The 15,577-nt window shown below is 42.1% G+C and overlaps 1 protein-coding gene across 7 annotated transcripts; it reads right to left on the bottom strand.

The window, feature by feature from the left end:
- Positions 1 to 187: 187 nt before the first annotated feature.
- ubtf (upstream binding transcription factor) lies at positions 188 to 15,117 on the bottom strand. 7 transcript variants are annotated; one of them, XM_061749662.1, is made up of 21 exons: positions 14,569 to 15,116; positions 13,957 to 14,091; positions 11,199 to 11,258; positions 10,933 to 11,105; positions 10,764 to 10,847; positions 10,109 to 10,264; positions 9,970 to 10,034; positions 7,525 to 7,651; positions 7,356 to 7,466; positions 6,670 to 6,803; positions 6,450 to 6,591; positions 6,318 to 6,359; positions 5,455 to 5,565; positions 5,203 to 5,358; positions 4,987 to 5,124; positions 3,816 to 4,102; positions 3,560 to 3,749; positions 3,415 to 3,462; positions 3,266 to 3,319; positions 1,931 to 2,044; positions 188 to 1,698 (listed from the first exon to the last, which is right to left on the bottom strand). In XM_061749662.1, the coding sequence occupies exons 3-21, from the start codon at positions 11,233 to 11,235 to the stop codon at positions 1,597 to 1,599; spliced, it is 2,271 nt and encodes a 756-aa protein (XP_061605646.1). In that variant the 5' UTR covers positions 11,236 to 11,258; positions 13,957 to 14,091; positions 14,569 to 15,116; the 3' UTR covers positions 188 to 1,596. The 7 variants fall into 7 exon arrangements, with proteins under 7 accessions (XP_061605646.1, XP_061605649.1, XP_061605648.1 ...); XM_061749665.1 differs by lacking the exon at positions 13,957 to 14,091 and having other exon boundaries at positions 3,816 to 3,907; positions 3,992 to 4,102; positions 14,569 to 15,113; XM_061749664.1 differs by lacking the exon at positions 13,957 to 14,091 and having other exon boundaries at positions 188 to 1,695; positions 14,569 to 15,117.
- Positions 15,118 to 15,577: the final 460 nt, after the last annotated feature.

Here is a 15,577-nt window from a genome sequence, read left to right as displayed (position 1 = left end):
TATGGCTTCACCCTCATATTACAACTTTTCTGCGGGAAATTTTTCATAGTTACCTAAAAAGAGAGGCTCAAGTCTCATATTACACCATCTTCTCAAAACAAGATTTTTACTAAAATGGCTTTATTCTCATTTTGATTTTTTTTTTTAATCTCGTGTCTGTAGTAATACGCCCTCATACTCAAAAGACAATTGTTCAAGATTGTTTATTTGCCCAAATACTTGGAACTACAAGGACATCATCTTAATAACACCCTCCGCTATAGAAAACATCAATATTGTTTTTCTCAAATGTTCAGCAGTACAAACTTGTAAAGCTTTTTTTTTTTGCTTTTTTAAACATCTCTCCCTCTAAAGTAAAACAAAACAACCAAGCGACAGGGAGGAAAACAAAAACACTCCATAAAAAATTAAAATATTTACAAGAATAATACAAGCTTTTCCCTCCCTTCTTACTTTGCTTCAGTCACAAGTCAATCCCTCACAAACAGAATATTGTAACTAATGTCAGTCATGGCGTGTGTCATCACCAAGCAAAAATGTCTCATATGTACATTCATTATGTAGTTTGTGTCATCATCTACTAATAAGTGCAGATTTTAGGGGAGGTCACAAGCATCAAATACCATTATAATGAGCCAATAAAATATTTTTTTTTTAATAAAACAATTGTGGAGGGAACATCGTGAATGTTGCACAACAAACTGGTTTATTTGTTGTTTGGACAGAAAATGAACAACGAACCTCAAATAAAATGTGCAGTGCCTCTTTAAAAAAAAAAAAAAAAAAAAAAAAAGCATTTAAACACCCTCCCATTAATCTTTTTTTTCTTTGTTTACAAATGTAACACACTGCATGGAAATGTCTATTTGTGAGGAGGCGCGATGCCAAGTGTTGCAACTACGGAACTCTGTTTCAATTCATAAAATGGTGCCCAATCAATTGCCAAATCTGATCCAAAAAAAAGGGGTGTTCAAAACATATGTGCACTGCAGCATTTTAAATGACGTCCCAGCAATGACAATAACAACAACAAAAAACATTCATCATGGCTTCTTGTTTTTTTTTAATATCTGAAAAAATACCACCTCTTTAAGAACTGAACGGAATAAAATCAGAAGCAGAGAAAGAGAAGAGAGAGGGAAAAAAAAGTATGAACAAGGAAACATTCTTAAGAGTGCAATTTTTCCAGTACAAACACCCTCGCATCCTTCCCACCCCTTCTTCCTGCTTAAGAGTGTCCCACCCGGTCGTTGTGTTCTTTGGCTGTAAGAAGCCTGGCTCGTCCCTGCGGAACAATCAAATAAAATGGGCAACATTGTATTAAAACAAAATTTAAAAAAAAACAAAAAAAAGCGTGTGTCAGTTCGGAACATCGCCAAACCAGTGGGATGCGAGTCCAACTAAAACTCAGCGAGGGGCAGAAGAGAACAACAACAAAAGTGGGGGGGGGGGGGTGTGAAATGGAGGAGGTGTTGGCAGGGGTTGGCACAGTGGCAGAGCTCCCCCCTCCTGAATGAACCCCCGTGGCTCAGCTTGGTCTGTCTTGTCGTTACGGCGGTCACGCCCCCCGCTCCCCCTCGCAGCCGCCACCGTCCCTCAGTCAGAGTCCGAGTCTGACGAGCCGTCCGAGTTGGACTCGCTGCTGCTGTCTTCGGACTTGTTCTCCTTGTCGTCCACATCGTCCTCATCATCGTCCTTCTTCAACACAAACAGCAGCAATTTTATTTTTTGATAGTCAAATGTCCCACAGAGGTTTCGGTGATGTCTCCACTTTTAGTAGTGGTTGAAAGTGACATAATTTGGAGGTCAAACAAAAAAGGCATCCAATCTCATGAGACTAATCTACAGGATTAACGCCACGCTTTGCTATTTTGTTGGCCATTTTGCTTTATCGTACAGTGACCGACTAATTGCCGGTAACGCAACTTACGTCATCATCGTCATCTTCACTGGAAGAGGCCGCTTCAGAGGAAGCCCTGTCCTTTTCATCATCGTCATCATCATCGTCGTCATCATCATCGTCGTCGTCATCCTCTTCAGTGTCCTGTGGGAAGCCAAACAGTGAACCTATTGCTAGCCATTTCCAAAGTTGACGGACCGTCACGGTTGGAAATAACTTTTGAACAGAAAGTCGCCCCACATTTTTAGGGGTTAGCAAGTTTGTCTGTTCTGGAGATCCAGTGATCGTTAGTTGGAAATAACTTTTAAGGATTCTGGCCATTTTGGTTGCGCACAGTTTGTTTCAGTTGGAAATAAATTTTAAACAGAAAGTTATAAAGAGAAGAATTTTACTTTTATCCCAACATTTCTAGGGGTGAGCTATTCCAACGGTACCACTGGCCATCTTCTACGACATTAGGGGAGTCTCTAAATTAGGATTATGGCTATTTCGGTGCTCCATGGATCTGAAAATAAATTGAAAATAATTTTGGAACAGAAAGACGACGAACTTAACTTTGACTTTCGAACTGCACCAATGAAAATATTCTACAATGCCAGGAAGTCTCAGAGTTTGGATTCTGCACAGATCGGTACTGTTGGAAATAGCTTTTGAATGGAAAGTCGTACAGTGACAAATTCAACCTGTACTCAGGGGTGAGCTTTCCCATGGTGCCATCTGTGTCCTACAACATCGAGTGTTGTGTCTGACTACGTATATTGGCTGTTACAGTGCTTTACGGATTGTTACAGTTGGATATAACTTATGAACGGAAAGTCATACAAGGACAAATTTAACTTCTTCCCACATTTCTGGTGGTGAACTCTACAACGGTACCACCCCACGACCGTCTCCGACAGAGAAGCCACGATGTAATGGCTGTTATGGAGATCCACGGATCATTATGTTTGGAAAAACTTTTGAACAGAAACACGCAATGTCAAATTATACAGACTAGGAATGAAAGTATGATGGCCAGATTTTTAGGGGCTCGCTTGCCAACTGGATCACCCGTGCCCAACTACGACATAGGGGAGCCTTTGGCTGTTTCAGTTTGACTCTGATTGTTACAGCTTAAAGTACAGTGACGAATGTAACTTTTATTCCAACATATTCTGGTGGTGCGCTCCAACGGTATCAATGTCAACCTTGTATGGCATTGGGAAGTGTCAGATGGCTGTTCGGAGAGCCATGGACCGTTGGAGGTGGAAATAATGGGTTAGCTTTCCAACGGTACCATCCGCATCTTTTTACGGCAGAGCCTGAATATTGCCTGTGTCAGTTATATCTGGTTCTTATGGTTGCAAATAACTTCAGCAAACTTACGGATTTCTTGACTTTTGCCTTGGGGCCTCCTGATTTCACTGGGGTTTTCCTCTTCTGGAAGATCGAGTGAACAGACATTTGAATAAAGTCACCACAAAATAAAGCACAAATCTTTCATTTTCTGTTGCAGTTGACAATTCACAACTCACCTGAGAGTTGTACTCTTTGTAGGAGTTCCTGACTTGAGAAGATACGCTCTGAGAGAAGAGAAGGAGTGTTAGAACACAACATATATAATAATTATTTTTTTAGGAAGAGCAGCAGCAGTTGGTGTAGTGTATGGAGAGCACTCACAGCCAGCCATTGCTCTAGCAGCACTTTGTACTGCCTCTGCATCTCTTCAGCAATCTTTTTGTAGCGGTCCTTGTCCTTAAGAGGCAGCCTCTGCCAGCGGCTGCCGATCTCCGTCATCCTCTCCTTCATGGGCAGGTGGTTGAGCTCGCCGTTGGACAGCATCTCCTGAGAGAACTTCTGGTACCCGTTTCTGAAGCAAAGCAGGATGTCAGTTCAAGCAAACAGAAACACTCTACAAATTGTGATTGGAACTCACGATGGGGGCTTCTTGGGTTCACCCTCGAACTTCATCTTCTTCCCTGAGGCCACGGCGGTGGCGACGGGCGAACGCATTTCGCACAGGTCTCTCTGTGGACCACAGACAAAATGGTGGTGAGTGGCCGTCGCATCAGAAGCTGCGACCAGGCTGAGGCCAGCGCACCGCCGTCTCACCTCATATCTTTTCTGGTCTTCTGCTGCCTTTTTAATCCACATGATCTTTTCCTTCTTCTCCATGGTGCTCCATGTAGCCTCCATCGCCTTCTGAGCCTTGGGACGGTCATTCTGCAACGCATACCCATACTCAATTTTAGCCTCACCTACACAAACTAATCAAATAGAAGAGCTGTAGCAGGAAAAAAAAAAAAAAAAAAAAAAAATGCTAAAATATGTTCATTCCTCATACTAAGGGGTACTTCCAATATTTTGGTTGTATTAGCTTTTAATATCAAATTAATAATTTCAGAAATTTTCATTTAGGCCACTTCTAATGAAAATAAGTGTAATAAATTAGTAGTAGTATTATTACATTTTAAAAATTTAATACATTTTAAAAAATATACAATTTCTTTCATCAATCTTAATGAAAAAACTAAATTTTTTTGCAATTTCCATTTATTTTTTATTAATTTATTTAATTGATTTAACAATTGAATGGAAGCAAATGTGTCATTCATTATTTAATTTGATTAATTTCGTTCATTTTTTGTGAATTGTACAAATTTTAATCCATCAAGGGGAAATTCAAGTCAATTTACTAACTTGAAATTCTTTCATTTAAATTCAAGTTGAACTATTTAGTTCAATAAAATGTTGAATTAATTTAATGTAATATTTAATTATTCTAATTGTGTTATTGTAGTTCATAAAATTATGTAACTTGTTCTAATTTGAATCCCTCAAGGACAACAAGTCAATTTACTACCTTTTAACGATTTTTGACATTTACTTAATTGCATAATATTTTCAGCTACTTAACTAATTGTATTTTTTAATTTTATTCTATATATACTAAGCTTTTCCGTGGCATTTTTAAGACCAGATTTCAGAATTAAAATGCATTTTCTTTAACGATAACAAAGGCCTTCATTTTGTACAATTAAACCTTTTTAAAAGATCTGCCTGTTCGTGTGCAGGTGTGCCTAACATTGAATCTAGTGAGCACCCACCTTAAATTTGGCCAGGTAGTCTCCGATGACACTGTGCTGCCAGATGTCCTGCGCAGTCTTGGGCGGGTCGGGCAGACTGCGGTCCTCCTTCTTCTCTGACTCGGCCTTCAGGACCGCCTCCAGTCGTTTGTACTTTTCCTGTGTTCAAAAGAAGGACGTGGCTCAGGCCCAAGTATATAAATAAAACCCCTTTTAGCACCCTTTGCCAAGTCCTACCTTCTTCTTGTCCGGCAGCTCGTTCCACATGCGCGCCAGCATCCGCGTAAGCTCACTGTCAGAGAGATCCGGACGTTCCTGGTGCAGCTTGGGACGCTTCTCCTCAGAGAAAATGAACATGGCCGAGATGGGCCGCTTGGGTTTCTCCGGGTTGGCCTGCAGATCAGGAGGAAAACGTCAGAAAATGCGTTCGCTACTCAAAAATACGTGGGGAGAAGAAAAAAAAATCCATGATGCCTACGCTCTCCGTACCTTAGCTTTGGAGTTCTTCTTTTTGGACGCGGGGCTGTTGGCCACGTTTCCCCTCTTAGGGCCCACCTTCTCCTCGGACAGGACTCTCTGCTGCTCCGCCTCAGACAAACTCTGGAGAGGGAAGAAAATAAAAGCCCAGTTTACATCATTAAAATCTTAGTCCGCCATGAAAGGACATTTTGAGAGAGTCAAATGCATGCCGCCAAGGCACTTTAAACGGAAGACAGTTTTCATCAATCAGAAGGCAGAAGAAAGTCATTTCTGGGAAAAGTCACAGTGAATGGTAAACGGACGAAAGGAAAATACGCTTGACAAATATTAAAATTATATAAACTATAATTAAGGAAGATGCATGTTGAGTTAATTTAAGGCTCAAAATTGTCGTTAGGTATGAATGCTGGTTTGTCTATGTGTGCCCTGCGATTGTTTTGGCATTTTTTTTAATTTTTGCTGATGAAAACACATAACCTATACTAATAACAATGAAACATTGAATTCATATTTTACGTCTATTTCGACAAGTGTATTTTGCTCGTAAAGCTAATGTTAGTTGAGCACAAAAATATGACGCAATGTACAAGTCTATAAAATGACATAAGAATACGATGGTTGAGATTAGTCCATTTTTTTAATACCCTCATGTTACCCACAATAAAGTACTAGACGCTAATTACGAAATTAAGATTTTCAGAGCAAATAGTAAATTATTTTTTGTTAAAAGTTTTCAGGGTTGATCAAACTGTATTTCAGATGCCCGGTGAGGAGATGATAAACTTGGGATGGATGATGGCGGTTTCCACTTACGCATTTGTGGAGACCTACTGTACGTTCATATTTGTTGACATAATATGAAAGGAACTTACGCTGAGGAATCTGTTCATCTCAATTTCATACTCCTTCTTCCTCTGCAGAGATAAAAAAAAAAAAAAAAAAGACATGCGTTCAGAGCAAAGTGAAGGGAAGTGATATAGTCCGAGGCGGCCATATTGCGTCACCTGTTCGCAGCGCTTCTGGTATGCGTCCTTCTCGTTCTGCTTGAGCAGCTTCCAGCGCTGGCTGCACATCACCATGCGCTCTGTGCTGGGCACGTCCTTCATGCTGGACATCAGCTCAGCGCAGAACATGGAGTAACCGTTCCTGAAAGAAAGAAAATTATAAGTACCCTCTTTCTGTAGTGTGGTGTGTGGGAAGGTGGCAGGGGGGGCAGTGACTCACGGTGGAGATTTGTCAGGACGCCCGTCAGATTTGTCTTTCAGGTGCCTCTCGGCTTTGGTAAGCGTGGACCTGACAATGTCACCCTGCGTCAGGTTCATCTCGGGATGTTGTTGGATGTACTGGCGCATTGTTTCCTGTAAATATAAAAGCCACACTTGCGATTGATTAGGGATGCGGCTGACTTGGTAAAACGGTTGTGGACTGTGGTGCTACGCTTTGATGAATTGACTACATTTATTTCCCTACAGCAGCCAAATAATTTTTACCCAACTGGTTTGCCACTCAGGACGAAAACGTGACACCAGTGAAACCTAAATTCGCCCAAATCCAGAATTCTTCTGCTTCTTTAGTCAAGGCGGTTCATGATATGCTGCTTGCTCCTTTGCCTTGCTGCACTTAAGACAATGAATCCCAATTTTGCATAAATCAATTATGTTCCTTGCTTAAGGCAGACTGGGGGGTGGGGGGGGGAAATTACACCATTGAACCCAAAATCAGTTAAAATTGCTTGGTATTTTGCTTCTTTGATCAAGACTGCATGATATGCTGCTTACTGAATCCAGGAATAATAAAAATTATACTTTTGAACGCCTAATTTTCCCAAAATTAAGACGATTCGAGACGCTGCATCAAGAAGATGAACGATATGCTGCATACTGTGTGCCGTGCCCAGTCTTCGTGCTCACCTCGTACTGCTTCTGCTGTTCCAGGGACTTGGCGATCCACTTGAGTCTTTTCTTGTCCGACAACTGCGTCCATTGTTTGCCGAGGCAGTCCTTGATGTCCTTGGTGGTGGCCTGGAGAAGAAACACCGATGAGATGAAGCGACCGGACAACCAAGAATAAACAACTCACGTCTGGGTGGCCTTTGAGAAAAGCCTTCTTTTCGTGGTTGTACCACAGCTGCTGGGGCGTTTTGGCTTTCTCTGGAACATTTGAGCCTTTCTTGGTCATGCTCTCCATAAGATCCGGGTGTTCTTCCCTAAAATAAGTTAACACTATGAGTTTTGTGTCCATGGTAGGCAGCAAAATACAAGCTCCTAATACAGGGATGTCAAGCTCATTTTTGTCATGGGCCACATTGTTGGCACAGTTTCCCTCAGAGCGTCGTTATGACTGCAAATCCATATACAGTGCCGTGAAAAAGTATCGGCCCCATTCTCAAATTCTTGTATTTTTGCTGTTTCCCCACTTTAATGTTTAAGATCATCAAATATAAATATCAGATAAATATAACCCAAGTGAACTTAAAATACTGTTTTTAAATTGAGATTTCATTTATTAAGGGGAAAAAAAACTATTGAAAGTTACCTGGCCCTGTGTGAAAAAGTAATGGCCCCCTAAACCTAACAACTGTTTGGGGCATCCTTAGCAGCAACAACGGAAATCAAGGGTTTTCTATAACTGGCAATGAGTCTTTCACATCTCTGTGGATATATTTTGGCCTACTCTTCCTTGTAGAATTGTTTGAATTTAGCAAAAATGGAGGGTTTTCAAGCATGAACAGCCTTTTTAAGGCCCTGCCACTGCATTTCAATTGGATTGAAGTCTGGACTTGGACCATGCCACTCCAAAACCGTCATTTTGGTTTTTTTAGCAATTCAGAAGTTGACTTGCTGGTGTGTTTTGGATCATTATCCTACTGCGGAACCCAAGTGCACTCCAGCTTGAGGTCACAAACTGATGGCTGAACATTCTCCTTTAGGATTTTCTGTTAAAGAGGAGAATTCATGATTCCATCAATCACAGTAAGTTGTCCAGGTCCTTAAGGAGGAAGCAGCCAAAGACCATCAACACTACCACCATCATGTTTGACTGTTGGTATGATGTTCTTGCTGTGCTACATTTACGCAAGATGTAACGAGAAACACACCTTCCCAAAAGCTCAACTTTCATCTCGTCAGTCTGTATAATATTCACCCAAAGCTCTTGGGAATCATTCAAATATTTCTTTTACAAAAGTAAGACGAGCCTTTTATGTTCTTTTTGGTCAGCGTTGGTTTTCGCCTTAGAACTCTGCCATGGATACCATTTTTGCCCAGTCTCTTCCATATTGTTGTGTCAAGAGGCCTGCAATTCTTTGTGGCCTCCTGGATTAGTCATTGCTGTTTTCTTGGGGTAATCTTTGTAGGCCAGCGACTCCTGGGAAGGTTCACCACTGTTCCATGTTTTCTCGATCTGAGGATAATGGCTCTTCCTATGGTTCGCTGGAATCCTAAAGCTTTAGAAATGGCTTTTGTAACCCTTTCCAGACTGACAGATGTCAGGCATTACTTTATTTCTCGACCGTTCTTGAATTTCTTTGGATCGTGTCATTTTGTTGGAGCTTTTTTAGATCTTTTGTCTGTGTTTGAGTGATTTCTTTATTGAACAGGCCTGGAGGTAATTAGGCTTTGACCAGTGAAAATTAACTAAAAATTGTGATTAGCCACAATAAATTCATGGTTTAACAAGGGGGGAATTACCTTTGTCACATAAGGCCAGGTAACTTTGAATAGTTTCCCCCCCCCCCCTAATAAATGAAAAGAACATTTAAAAAGAGCATTTTAAGTTAACTTGCATTATACAGAATGTCTGATATTTACATTTGTTTGATGATCTTAAACATTAGAGTGCGGAAACTATGCAATTTGAGAAGGGGCCCAATACTGTTCACAGCACTGTAACTGTTTCATTGGCGGCTAGACAATATAAGGCGCTATGCTATGGCACCACTCCACCGCTGCTGAGTCACATTGAAAAGGACAAAAGTGAAACGATGAAAATAAAATTTAATTAAAATATTACAAATTATATGTATATCTACTATTAGAGTGGGATAAACAGGATACAGTTAATGATGTGTAAAATGTATTCGTTTATCTCTGGTCTATTTCTATGACACAACGTCCGGTTTAGGGGGCATCGAGCTTTTCCCATTGACCCTCGTTAAATGTTGAACGTGCAGTTGGTCCGTACGAAATACACAAGATAATGCCGAAGTAAGGCGTTGGATTCCAGCGACCATTAATGTTAAACAAGAGTTACTGTTAAACCCTCCCATTCCAATCAAGTTACTGTCAAAAAAGGCGTTTGGTAACAAAACAAAACAAAAATGCTTGCTATGTCTCAACATTTTTTTCATGTTTTTTTTTTTTTTAAACATATGGCGATTACGTTAATTTAGTACAGATTTCAGCAACAATCATGAAAGTCTGACGCGAATGATTTGCTTTCATGGGGCACATAAAATTATGTGGAGAGCCGGATTTGGCCCCCGGGCCTTGAGTTTGACACTAGTGTCCTAATATATGATCTCACCTGAACCTCATCATGCTGTGCACAAACACCTCTTTGTCCCTTAAGAAGTCCTCCACATATTTTTTCTACAAGGTGAAAAAACAATTTCAGAAGCTGGTTTTCTTTTTCAACCCATACCCGAAATGCCTCTGACTTTTACCTTTTTTTTGTCCGGGAGTTCACGGTACTTCTTGGACAAGATCTTGGTCAGATCCAAGTTACTCATTTCTGGATGCAACTTTGCGTACTTGGCCCGCTTTTCCATGAAGAAGCGGAAGTAGGGCGTCAGGGGCTTCTTGGGGAAATCTGGATGTTTCTGTCACATTCATACGGAGAAGAAGGTTTTGAGTAGCGTAAGGTTCACAGTTCGGACTATAAACCGCCAATTTTGATGCAGTTTATTTGTGGATTTTCACAATCCCAGAGCATCACTTTTGCGTCTTACCTTCTCCTTCAACTCATCAAAATTGTTTACTGCTCACGAATTTTTTGATGAGCTTCATGTTGAAATGTTAACTGTCCACCTTTTCCAAATCAAATCCACACACATTGAAGCATTCAGCTCAATATTTAGCTCTGCTATGCCAAAAACTCAACGTAATGCCTACAGAAATGCCTATGTCCTACAATAAGGTTGACAGTTTTTGCTTTCTCTCATATTTGTCTGTGTAAAGTGTATGTGGTGGAAAAAAAAGCTTGTTTTTTTTTTTTCAAGTGGGTGCTGCTTGTATTACCAGCGCGCTCAATTAACCACTCATTTATGCATACTGTATACCAATTATAAAACTAAGCCAACAGAAGTTATCTTAGCTCACCTTTATTTTCTTCCCTTTATATGGGTTCTTGATGTAGTCCTGAGCATCAAATATCAGCTCTGTGAGGGTCCGGAATTTACGGATCTGTTTGGAAATCAGACAAAACCACACATTGAAGTTACACAACTGTCTTTGTTCCAAAATAATAAATAAATCCTGGTGGCGTCACCTCTTTGGAGACCTCCTGCCACTTCAGCTTGCACATCTCAGCCGTGTAGGAGTTAAAGGCCACCTTCTGCCAGTCCAGGTGGGACTCTGAAGTCTTGTACTTGGTCAGGTCCTTCTGCGGCAGTGCCAACTTCATGGACTCCAGCAACTGGAGGAGGTCATCCTGCGCCCACACTTCAGCGCAAAGTTAAATATAGTACATATTAACATTTCAATAGAGTAATACTTGACAACTTCAAATGGGATTAGAGGGGAGCCGAACCCTACCTTGGTGTTGGGATGTTGCCTCCATGTCTCCATTCATTTGTGGGTTATTATTTTCTTAGTCTGGAAAAATAACAACTAAAATTATTAACCATAACAATGTATTTTAATGAGTACAGTTGATTCACCAGTCACAAACTTAACACTTAACAACATAACACCTATTACGCCCTATCTGTGTGTTTTTGTGAATTTTCTTTAATACCCTAAGATGGCGTCCAAATGCCCACCTCCCTTTAAAGGCCTTTTCACACCAAGCACAAGACAGCACGCTTTTGATAAACACATTCATTGTAAATGTGCTGCTGCAACGCAAGAGTGTATGGTAGGTGCGCCCAAATTCAACACGCTGTCATATCTTAGCACATCGAAAAGGAGAGATGGTGGTGAAGTGATTTCAAAGTCACAAGAGCAAGAGATTTTATTCGAGTTGTACAGTGAAACCAGCATGGGGGAAAAAATTCTTGCGGTGTCCTCGTGTCCCAAGTTTTGGGACAAGACAAATGTGCTGTGACATGGTAAAGAAGGCACATCGATGGGACACATACTTTGAATGTTTCAGGTTGGTTGAAAGTGATAGAAACTTGTGGTTTAAGCATTTTTTTATTTAAAAAAAAATTAAGATTGAAATAAAATACAGCATAGCCACACATGCTTCAATTGTATCACATCTCTTCTTGGTCCTTATTATAAGCAGTCAGGGCTATCCATTGTAACAGTGAAAAATACATATGGCTGAGCTGCGGCCTACTTTACGCCCAAACCAGTGGAAAAAGGCACCGGGCTACTTCCTGTTCAGTCGCTGAGCAACCAATGCCAAATATGGGCAGGCTCGCCTTTCACCATTCCGTCGTAGTCCCTGCACCCTACCCCGCAGCGAAAGCCAAGCACAGTATGTAAACAGCTTAAGGCGCCATGTTAGAGAAGGAGTAGCTTGCATTGTCTGTCTTGACAATGAACAGCGGTCTTACGGGCACGGGTTGATGCCAGAGACAGCACAATGGGTGATTTCTCAAAATGATGCTGAAAAAAGTTTGAATAGACATTTGACAGTGGCAGAAGTCAAAGGCTGGTCAGCCAGACTAAAGATAGTCATTTGCTATATACTGTATTTATTAAAAATTAGAGTATCTATGTATCACTGAGTCAAAAATTATCTAATGATCTGTAAATTATTTATTTTTAAGGGCTTTTAAATGATAAAGTGTTTTAAGATCATAGTTTTTGGTATATTAAGGTATAGGTTTAAACTATTAAAAATAAGCAATTGTAAACATTATGGGCGACATCCATTACTTTGGTCACTAACACCATGGAATAGCCAAGGTTCACTGTACTTTAATGATGAATTGCAATAATTTTATCCAAATGAGTCATGAATTAAAAAAAAAAAAAAAAAGTGTTCTCATCATGATTGGAAGCATTTAAAGCTCGTTTAGTGACAAAAAAAAAAAAAGTAGGAACGGCATCTGAATGGGCATTCCAACGGGAGAGTCGACATAATGGCTTACATTCATTACGCCGCCCCTTAAACGTTTACGCTCAGCGTTGAGGACACACACACACAGGCGATAGCTTGTGACTGCTCCCAATCTCAAATAACAGCGCGGAGGGCTAACAAGTAGCAACGGTTTAGCTCCCACTCCCCGTCTAGCTACTTTTCACCCACACGGAATTTCGCCTTCTTTCCCCCTCCCTTCGTCTAAACCTTCTCCCTCACACACAACGACCATTTTCTACGCCTGGGCCTGCTTACTAATGGAGGATTTTCGAGTGGGGGAGCCGAGGGGTTTGGGGTGGATCCACAAAGGAAGGAAGGAAGCGAGTGGACGCAGAGGCAGCTGGAGGCGACCAGCTGACCACGGGGTCTCTCCTTTCGCTCTCCGACGAACGGGGCCACAATGGCGGCTATCACTGCGCCACAGGAGCCTCATCACCCACGGATCTAGCTCCGCCGCGCCACACTCAAATCTTGACTACAAGCAGAAAGAATGGCGACACGTTCTCGCTTACGATTGACAATGTGTGTGTGATAACTATTTTTTTTGTGTGTGTGTGTTGTGGCAGACAGTTTTATTTTTTTGTGTGTGGTTTTATTCGAGAATCCACAACGAAACCGCGGTACATTCTTCAGTGAGGCGTAGCCGAGCGGCGCTTCCATGATGGCGGATGCTCGTTGTTCGTTGTGTCCTTGATGGGTCCGGCTAACCTGTTAGCTCGATAAGCACCAGCCGCGGGGCGAACCAGCGACACCGAACCTTTCGGTACCGGGCCACCGTTTTAGAAACCAGAGCCCTTCGAACATTTGCCCACCGTACCGAATTAACTATTAAAAATAACGGCTTTTGGGCCATTTTCAAGACTATAAAAGCGTTTCGTTTTAACGCTAGTGTTTTCGGGAGAATTGAATTCAGCCTATAATTTATGAGTGCCCACTTTAACGCTTGTTGTGGAGTAGTGTCAAAAAGCACATCCCTGTAGCACGTTTTTTTTTTTTTGAAATCTTAAAACAATATAAAATCAGTATGCAGTTCCTCCTATACATAGTTCGGCTATGAACGTCGTGTAGTTAGGCTGGAGGAGCTACAAAGATAAACCACAAAAGGCATAAAATTTAAGATACAAAAAAACGGCATAATTCCTTAAACTATCGATAAACAGCAGTTTTTCGGTTAACAGTATGCAAAAAGTCGGAGGACGCGAAGGTTGCGTGGCGCCACAAACAAGCGCCGATGTCCGCCATGCTTCCGAGCAAACCTACCGTCACAAGCTCCAAATGGCCGGCCGGGGAAAGAAGAAAAAAGACAACGAGGCTCAAAACCCTGAGGCGTCGCGGGGCTCCTTTTAGTCGAGCCAAAAAGCGACGACGAGGAAGTCGGTAGTCGGTAGTCCGTGGCTGGTCGGGGAGAGAGAATGGAGAGAGAAAGGGCGGCGAGATATTAAACCAAGATCCCTGATGGCTAACCGAGAGGAGCGGCGGGCTGTTCTGCCAACTGCCGCATGGAGGTCTCGGCGCGGAAAGAACTGCGAGCTACCCCCCGAAACCCAAAATGTATAAATATCCGACGAGGAGGAAATGTCCTAATCCACCACTTGAATTTCATTTTAACATGTAGTTACCTCCACAAGTCTCTCTCTCTGTCCTCCCAGCCGCAGAGGATAAGAAATACGGCTATGGCCGACCTCGTCCTCCCCTTCCCAGCGTCGTTGGTTGAGTACAAAGGGGAGGCCGTCGACCGAGCCGCGTTTTTCACACGTATTAAAATGCAACATTTACGGTCAAATTGGCGAATTTAAGTCACTCGTTCGTGTGGCGCAATCGTATCGCGTTTCGAACCGAGCGGGTGGGGGGGGTGGCTCGGCTTCGGCTTACCTAGCTGCTTCTCGGCGTCGTTGTGGAGGAAGAAGGGGAGGGTTGAACGATCGCCAGTACTGCGCCGTCGGTCCTCGGCTCCAGTCCCCGCAGAGATGATTCTTCCCCCGCCTCCATCGCACTCGCCGTCTCCCTCCAGTCAACGCGCAGCAAGCTTCCCACTCCCCACCCTAACCGTTTCGCGACGCCGAGACGTCTTCCATGTTGTCGGACCGACGCCACCGCCGTCGTTTCCGTCTGCCGCCATCGCATTTTTACATCTGGAGGTGGCGACCGACCGAGCCGGACCGAACCCCGGCCATCATGTCCGCTACGTTGCTGATGTTTGCAACACTTTGATCGGACAACCGAAACAGACTTCCAACACCGAAAGTTCGCATCATTTGACTAACCTAAGATTTCGAACCTTATATGGTTAGACGGACTTATATTGGTTTTGGTTAATTACAACAACAACAAAAAAGTTACATTTTTTTTAATGTCCACCCACTGTTGTGTCACTATATGGATCTCGGCTGTACATTGTGAAGGGAATGCTCGTTTTAGAAATTGTCGGTAGCTATGTGACAGCTTCATATTTGATCGGCATTCTTTTTTTCTCTTTCCTTTTTCCAACTCCACCTTGTGTGTTTGTGGGCGGAACCCCGGGGCCGTCCAATCGCGGCAGCCGGGTGAGGAAAACAAACTGCTCACAGACTTCTGGGCCTTGTTCAATAGTGCTGCGTTCGCTTGCTGTAGGGTATATTTACGTCATTCATTTACGTGCCACGTTTTAATATGTATTTCACCGTTTGAATTTTTTTTTAATAAAGATAACAGAAGGTACGCTTGACGCATGCTCGTTAGAGTAGTCACATACAGTGTAATGTCATAGTTTTCTGGCTTTCAGATGTGCAGTTTTCAAAGATCACTGTAATGAGCCTCTTAACTGAAGTGCCGTGAAAGCAAAGTGTCGTTGAAAGTTCTGTAATTAGTGGTGTATTGTTTAAAAAAAGAAAAGAAGTTAAAT

This window comes from Phyllopteryx taeniolatus, chromosome 16, assembly GCF_024500385.1.
Source record: "Phyllopteryx taeniolatus isolate TA_2022b chromosome 16, UOR_Ptae_1.2, whole genome shotgun sequence".
In the NCBI taxonomy this organism is placed as follows: domain Eukaryota; kingdom Metazoa; phylum Chordata; class Actinopteri; order Syngnathiformes; family Syngnathidae; genus Phyllopteryx; species Phyllopteryx taeniolatus.
The sequence above is the reverse complement of the archived record's forward strand: the minus strand, read 5'-3'. Positions and strand labels throughout refer to the sequence as shown.

What these genes read in the sequence shown, in the direction of transcription:
- ubtf (XM_061749661.1), bottom strand. Translation starts at nt 11,235, where the DNA reads ATGAATGGAGACATGGAGGCAACATCCCAACACCAAG. An exon ending in AACTCCCGGACAAAAAAAAG is followed by an intron (nt 10,035 to 10,108) that starts GTAAAAGTCAGA and finishes TTCACCTTGTAG; the next exon opens with AAAAAATATGTGGAGGACTT. An exon ending in GAACCCAAGAAGCCCCCATC is followed by an intron (nt 3,750 to 3,815) that starts GTGAGTTCCAAT and finishes GCTTTGCTTCAG; the next exon opens with AAACGGGTACCAGAAGTTCT.